This window comes from Ruditapes philippinarum, unplaced genomic scaffold, assembly GCF_026571515.1.
Source record: "Ruditapes philippinarum isolate M1 unplaced genomic scaffold, ASM2657151v2 ctg7842_1_1_1_1, whole genome shotgun sequence".
NCBI classification, from domain to species: Eukaryota; Metazoa; Mollusca; class Bivalvia; order Venerida; family Veneridae; genus Ruditapes; species Ruditapes philippinarum.
In genome coordinates, this window is record NW_026859864.1 from 25,951 (window position 1) to 34,154 (window position 8,204).

The 8,204-nt window shown below is 32.4% G+C and overlaps 1 protein-coding gene across 2 annotated transcripts; it reads left to right on the forward strand.

The window, feature by feature from the left end:
- Positions 1-484: 484 nt before the first annotated feature.
- On the forward strand, positions 485-7,818 carry LOC132758147 (INO80 complex subunit B-like). Of its 2 annotated transcripts, none has more exons than XM_060749680.1 (8): positions 485-640; positions 1,723-1,894; positions 2,721-2,782; positions 3,452-3,612; positions 4,025-4,076; positions 5,278-5,378; positions 6,794-6,847; positions 7,207-7,818. In XM_060749680.1, the coding sequence occupies exons 1-8, from the start codon at positions 595-597 to the stop codon at positions 7,477-7,479; spliced, it is 921 nt and encodes a 306-aa protein (XP_060605663.1). In that variant the 5' UTR covers positions 485-594; the 3' UTR covers positions 7,480-7,818. The 2 variants fall into 2 exon arrangements, with proteins under 2 accessions (XP_060605663.1, XP_060605664.1); XM_060749681.1 differs by having other exon boundaries at positions 3,455-3,612.
- Positions 7,819-8,204: the final 386 nt, after the last annotated feature.

An 8,204-nucleotide genomic window follows, 5' to 3' on the forward strand; every position in this document is an offset into this window, starting at 1 on the left:
GGGGAGGTCTTAAATTACCAATAACTAGCGTACAAAATTTCAGACTGTAAGTCGCTTATTCCTGATTACTGACTATAATCGAAAAAAAATACACTTAATTTATTTCTGAGTTTATTTTTAATTATCTTTTGCATATATTTCTGTTTTAAGAACACCAGGTGTCCAGTTTATTCTATAGCTGCCCACACAAAAACGACAATTCCTATTTTTACGAATTAGTTCATATCTTTTTCTTGACGGGAGTTCAATGTAATCAAAAGATTTCACGAATTGTATAAGAAGCATCTTCGTCAGTGTCCAGTATCCTATCTTAAGTAGTTATGATAGAAAGTTCACCGGTGAAAAAAAAAACAAATACAAAACACCCCCTTCAAAAAAGCACGTGCACACTCTCGAAAACACAAAACATTATGTAAGGGAAGTTATCGATACAAAAAATTATTTTAAGTATATCCGTGGTTGTCCTTCTTTCGACCTGCAAGCAAGAGCGTTTGTCACTAATCATTAATTGCACGGAGTCACCGGGTCGAATTGCATTTTGTAAAATAAATAATAACACAGTTGTAAATCTGTAAATGTAAACAAAATATACTAATGGGCAAGAGAAGAGAATCTACTAGGGAAAAGACCGAAAGAGATGGTATTATCGTTATGTCACAGACTTACTAGAAATCGTTAGATCAATTCATCTTCCGAAAGATTAACACTCAAAACTATTCGACCCATAAAATCGTATTTTACACGCTGGGGCGAGCAGTCTATATAAATGCACACTCAATGAATTAAGAGATAGAACCATTTATATATTTATAGATATGTATACAAAACAAAACATTTTTTTGGAATATCCCGCAACACGATTATGATAACTTGCGTTAACACAATTCCGCGCATACTGAATTTAAGTGTGTGACGTCACAGTGTCTTCTCCATCTTTATTTAGCTCCATGGGGGGTATAAGCCCTAATTATGTTTCAAGCTAAAGTTTGAATCTATATACTGGTCATCATTTATGTGCTATGAATAATCATTTTATAATTTTCAGTGCCACAAATTACTACAAAAATCGAAACAAACACAGATTATTTGTTTCCCTCTATGTTTGATGCTGTCCCGGATTCTGTGTGTTCACAGGTTGTGATATTGTCCTGTACCATCATGTGGTACTTGAAATAACCTGGATGTAATAAAAGATGGTATAGCCCTTGATATTCACTTGTTTAAACTAACTGTAGAAGCCTAGCCCATGTTCAAGTCTGTCAATTTTTTTATGTGCTTCAGTTCGGCAAATCAACATATTATGAAAACAAAAATGAGTATGGAATAGGGCGTAAATTCAGGATAAGCAAAAAATAAAAACACCTGAGTCCTAGGCTTGTAGAAGCCCTGCCTGTAAATGATGATAAATTGAAAACATGGGCATGCTGTGCAGACATAGGCACCATGCCCTCTTTTACATTGTACCTACTTGTTTTCTGTAAAAAGCAGGAGACCTTGAACGATATTCTGTTGATATTTGCTTTTTGCAACATAAAATATGCAAGATGCATTATTGACTTGAGTATTGTCAATATTGTATAGCAAATATTGTCTGAAATTTCCCCTACAACAGAAAACGATGTGAATAATCCTCACTTTACATTGTAGTGTTTGAAACATCATGGCTTTCTTGATTAATAAAGATATGAAGGTTTTACCTAAGTAAATACTTTATAATTTCAGAATCTCCAGAAAGTATCCATTCACCACCATCTCACAAAAAACATAAGAAGCATAAGAAAAAGCATAAGAAGAAAACAAATGATGAGACGGACAACAGCTCGGACATTGGTTCCCCTAAAGGTCCGCTTAAACTTAAATTAAAAATTGGTGCAGAAACCCTTGGGACAAAAAAGTAAGTTTGTCAGTTTACTCGATTTAATTTTCTTCTTGATAATAGACTGCAATATTCATGAGTTAAACACTTTAACAAAAACCGGAATACATATATAAAAAAGTTACACACTGAGAAATAATGGAATACATATATATATTTAAAAAAACAAAAACTTATTAAAGGTCCATTATGCCTCAGAAATGATTTTATTTATATTTTCAAAGTTGTTTTAATTTTGATGTACTTTTGTAATATCCAAAAAGTTACTCATTGGCCAATTACCTGAACAATCTTTTTCTTTTGTTGCATTTTGGCAATAAGTACAATTATAGTGAATTAGTATTTTGTGTTGAAGTCAAAATACTACTTTGTTACATTTTGCTAGAGTACTTTTATGACAAATTATTCTACATTTTATATGGCTACTGGAAAACCATTATTAAAACATTATAAATAAGTTTGCCCATTCTAAAAAAGATTTAAGAAGGCCTTTTCTAAAAAAGTGAAATAGTTATTTGTTTCTGAGGCTTATTGATTCTGCTGATAAGACTGAAAGAACTTAAAATTCATTAAATTTACAAACAGAATATTTACAGATGGACATTTATACGTTATTGTTTTTCTTCTCACATTTACAAATTTAATAAGCCACATAATTAAAAATGTCAGATGTTCATTGGTGAACATTTGTTTATTTAAACATTTTAAGAGACCTGTGTATCAACTATAAGTTGATTAGCTATTATTAAATATGACATATTATGGATGCCTACCAAACATTTGTCAAATACTATAATACACATATGATCTTTAAATTTTGTATTATGAAACATTAATATTTCAGTGTTGTGACAGTAACTTCAGAACAAGCAGATACAATTGTAAATGTAACAGATGATCAATGGGGTGAGCATTTCTATACTGTAGTGTATTTAAGCATTCCAAAAATCTAAAACATTAAATTTTATCATTTCTTAGCTAAAGGCTGCTCTCCATAGTTAAAAATTTCATCCTGCTAACTGGAGCTTTAACTATTTTTCCAAACATCTGAAATGCGATGACTAAAAAGGTTCTTCTTTGCATGTAATTATTTATATAAGTATGTGCAAAACAGGAAGATGAAAAGAGCACTACATAAATATAAAAGGTAGAAAATGAAATACAGATAGAAAATAGCAGAGTTACTTTATTTAGAAATGTCATAAATCTATTTTTAGAAACTTGGATATGTTCATAACCCTTAAAAGCTGTTACTTTACTTAAAAATATCTTTTTTTAGAACTAAAATATCATGACACAAAAGAACGATGTTACTATATTTAGAAATATCTTATCTATTTTTAGAAGTATAAGATCATAACCAAAAAAGAGCTGTTACTTTATTCAGAAATATCTATATTTAGTAGTCGAAGAACGATGTTACTATATTTAGAAATATCTTATCTATTTTAATAAGTATATGATCAAAACACAAAAGAGCTGTTACCTTAATTAGAAATATCTATCTTTTTTTAGTAGTAGAAGATCATGACCCTAAAGAATGATGTTACTATATTTAGAAATATCTTTTTTTAGAAGTAGATGAACGTGACCCAACTATAAAAACAAAGAAGCCTGGAGATGAGACGTCGGACGAGGAGAAAGAATGGTTGACAGCATTAGAGAAAGGAGAGTTAGATGATTATGGTGAAGTCAGCAAGGGAAAAAAAGATCCTACCTTAATGACAGCCAGACAGGTTTGTCGCAATTTGTTTAGCTTCAATGCTGCATGCCTCCTGAAGAGCCAAAATATTTCAAGAAAATCAAACTTGAGAAATATATTAAGATTTTGAGAAAAGTATATAGATTCAAGATAGAAGTAATAATTTGCATATTTTGTGTGATTAATTACTGATTTTGCAGTATTTATCACCATATCCACATTATCCAGTATTTATCGCCATATTTCTACTGCATGACTAATGCAGGAAGGGCTATTTTTGCATATTTTGACTGCTTTTTGGTAATTTATGTCGATTGTAAGTACTGTTTGCAATGTCTTAATTATTTACTTCAAAATTTTTAACTGTTGAGTACGTTTTCAAAATTTTCCTGAAAGTATTTAAAATTTAACAAGAAAACTTCATGCATTCTATATGCATTTTTCAGCGTGCATTGAAGCATGGTACTCAAGATCAAGAACTCTTGCAATTACCAACAGGTAAACTGTTACATCATATATTTTCATTATGTAAGGTTATACAGATATAAATGTTTATGAAACCTTAGAGGGGCTTTTGCCTTACCAATTTGCTTGATGGAGGGGGGCTTTTGTCCTACCTGTATTTTCGATTGGGGGGGGGGGCTTTTGTCCTACCTGTATTTTTGAGGGGGGGGGGGTTGTCCTACCTGTTTTTTTATGGGGGGGGGGGCTTTGTCCTACCTGTATATTTCATGGGGGAACTTTCTTTTGTCCACAACCACCATGTCATTTTTAGATGGGGGCTTTTGTCTGTATCCCCTGACCAATACAAATGTTTTTGGGTACTAAAATCCCTTATTATCAATCTGTCCAATATTTTATTCAGACCAGAGCAAGTTTATGGAGGAAAAATATATCATTTATGAGTGCATAAGCCATTTTTGTAGAATAATGCACAGATCGCTGTCATAATTATGTGCAGGAATGTAATCATGAAGGCTGGTAGCCCTAGATGATTAAATACAAAGCATTTGAATGATAAACTGTGCCAGTTAGAATATGCATATTTAACTGGCAACATTTCATGTTAAGCCATTACTTCACTCTCAAGAGATAATAGTTTTATTCCATAAATTATACTTCAGTTAAATGATTAAATGGCTAAAATGGTAATAACAAATGAGCCGCGTCATGACAAAACCAACATAATGGGTTTGCGACCAACATGGATCCAGACCAGCCTGCGCGTCCACACAGTCTGATCAGGATCCATGCTGTTCGCTATCAGTTTCTCTCCTTGTAAAAGAGTTGGTGAGCGAACAGCATGCTGGTCGCAAATGCATTACGTTGGTTTTGTCGTGACATGGCTCAAATTGACATTTCACTTTTAACTGGATGTTACTTAGTTTACTTTTTACAGTTATTTTAAGTTAGTAAGAAATAAACTGGTACTATTTTAAATGGAGCTGTAACTTACTTGATGTCATGGTAACAAATGATAATGACCTTATTTTGACAACAGAATGAAGTTTTGTCAGCATTCTTCCATCAATTTATGACCATTAATTTAAGTTAGCAAATTATGAAAACAAAATTTGTAATAAAAAATGTATGTATATTTAATATAATAGTAGAATATGAATTTGAAAATTAAATAATGATTTGACCTTTCTGTACCTAATATTCACACACTAACAACACAAATCACTCTGTTACTAAGGTTACAGACAAGTAGAGCTTACTGAAGAACAGCTGAAAAGACGTGAACAGAGAGCCAACAAACGTAAACAAATGGCCCAAGAAAAGAGAGAAAAAGATAAGGTAAAAACTACCCACTTCCCCTAAAACAACAATTAACACATATTTGGTCATGCCTTGTTCCAGCCTCTTTGGATAACTAACTATCTTGATGGTCAGTTCACCTAACTAGCTTCCTCAGAAAGCTGACCAGTCATTACAAATTTCTCCACAAGTGACCAGTTGCTAAGACCACATACACATGTAGCGTCTGAGTCAGTGTTGAGAGACCAGTGACATTAGGATTGATGTTTGAGATCATTTGTCATCAAAAGACGAATAATTTTGCCTTGCTCAAGGATTGCACCAATGACCCCTCGATTACAAATATAATGCTCTCCCTATTGAACGGATAGACAATGAAACAGAAATTAAGGGGTAAAAAGGAAAACCCATTTTGTATGTGAAAAAACAAAACAAAACAATAAATATGTCAAGGCAATCAGAAACAGTTTAAAATAGATTTGTGAATCATTGTAATGTACATTGATGTAGAGGTCAAGCCAGATGTAGAGGTCAAGCCGGAGACTTCTATTTCTTATTGGACTATCACAGTCCACAGCAGTGCTATAAGTGGTTAAAATACACAGGAAGCAGTTTTCTGGTGTAAACTATAATTTAAAGTACTGTGCCCAGGTCCCAAAAAAAAGGTGACTGACGTAAATGAAGTAACAAGAAGTGTAAGTGTAAAATGACTACACAATTATTGTTAAACACAATTATTGTTTCACATTATCAAAATGTAGTGTTCTCTAACTTGCTTGATATAATTATTTTTACAATGAGACAAGGCTGGTATTATTTACAGGATAATTTCAAATATATTGTGGTCTGTTCATTTTAATTCTAACATCACTTGCCCCTCACCGCTGTGGGTTCATATCCCGACAGGGACTTTGGATTCTTTCATGTGAGGAAGCTATCCAGCTAGTTTGAATGTCGGTGAAAGGCATACATGCCATAATGTCCTTGACGACAAAGGACAAGATGGTGAATAAAGAAAAAGGTGTGAGTTTTTTTAAGATGCAAGAAATCATTGTCCATTAAGAAATGTCATTACAAACATGCAGTAAGGGGTTTTTCTAGCTGAGTGGTTAAAGTTAATAAATTGCCCTTCATTGCTGCGGTTTAGAATCTGATCATGGAGATTGAATTGTTTCAGGTGAGGAAGCTATCCAGCTAGCTTATGGAAGGTCAATGGTTCGACTCAAGTGCTCACTTGTGCCTGAAATAATGCACAGAGTGGCACCCAATGTCTTTCTCCACCAGAATAACTAGAAAGTGACCATATGCATTGTCAGTCAGTGTGAGGAAACAAACAAACAAACAACATACAGTATAATAAATGACTGAATTACTTTTAAAACTGTAATTACACATACAAAGTACAAATTTTGGATTTTATGTTTTTATTTATTTATTGTTCATTCTATTTTCAGAGACAAACTATAGACAGACTTCTTAAAAAGCAAGAGAGTCGATTTAAAGGAAAGGTTGGTTCATATTCATAATTATATCTTCTACATAATTAGTATATTATAAGGGTACTTGTAATATTTTTGTAAATAAAGGATATGTTTTTATAATTTGTAGAATTGTAAAATCTGTAATTATTTCAAATTACAAAAATCGTGAAACATAGATGCCAGTTATACAGGTTATACATATATGTTTTACATATAGACAGTTTTAGTATTATTTCTAAACACATAATGTTTTTGTATTTTATTGCATACTTGATCAGTGTTCAACTTAAGCAAAGCTTAAGCAAAGCTTCACATACTGGGGAATATTTTGGGAAGAATTTTTAAATTAATTGAGTCTAAACAATTTAGATTATTTTATTATTTAGGGGAGAGGAGGTAGGAAAACAGATGCACCAAAAGTTACCTATGTCAACAATATATCAGGGATATCAGTGTCTGTGCCAGAGGGGATACAGTTTCCATTTGAACCTCAGAAGTCTGAGAAACCTCGTCCTAAACCAAAATGTGCAGTCAAAGGCTGCAAAAATGACAAGAAATATTCGTGTTCTAAAACAGGTACAGCATTATGTAGTCTCGAGTGTTACAAGAAAAATTTAAGTTTTCATAAATTGACTCCACCTTCTTTAGTGACAACTTGAAGGATTATAAACAATGTCTATGTAAAATTTAGGAGGAAGAACTTTGTTTTCGGAGGGATACGAACAACTTTTCATGACTTAGAAAATTGAAATCTGGCAGAGTGACACCACAAGGAATCTGGTACTAAGGCAGAGTGTAACATCAAAGTAACATGATTGTGACACCAAATTGTGTAATCAAATCTAAGAGACTATGTTGATATCTGATATGTGAATCAGTGTACCACAAAGTCTAAAGATGTTAATGAATTATTGCACCAGAAAATGCAGCATGTGACATTTAAAGTGTAATACAAAATCTTTTATGTTAATGTACTACGAAATGTATCATGTGAAATTTTAAGTGTACCACAAAGTCTAATGTGTTAAATGTCCTGTGAAATTAAAAATGCACCACAAAATATAATATGTGAATTAATGAACCACAAAACAAGACTTTCACACAGTTAGTTCTGAGGCCTGGGAGCATCCAAATATAATATGAATATGAAGCATAATATATCTCATCATACTCAATACAGAGATATAAGATATATATCACTGCTTCTGATTTGAATATAAACTGTGAAAACTCTTTTACTACTAGTATGTCAATATAATAAATAAATTATATTGTACAGTAATCCAGGTGTTGTTTTATTTGCATTAAACTATTTTCTATCGCTAGTAGTATATTGCCTTAGACTGGTGTCCTGTTGTCTGTTGTAATTTCAACTGTTGATATG

Coding starts and splice junctions, on each gene's coding strand:
- LOC132758147 (XM_060749680.1), top strand. CDS start 595: ATGGGCAAGAGAAGAGAATCTACTAGGGAAAAGACCGAAAGAGATG. Junction 641..1,722: donor GGAAAAGACCGAAAGAGATG/GTATTATCGTTA, acceptor TTATAATTTCAG/AATCTCCAGAAAGTATCCAT. Junction 6,848..7,206: donor AGAGTCGATTTAAAGGAAAG/GTTGGTTCATAT, acceptor TTTATTATTTAG/GGGAGAGGAGGTAGGAAAAC.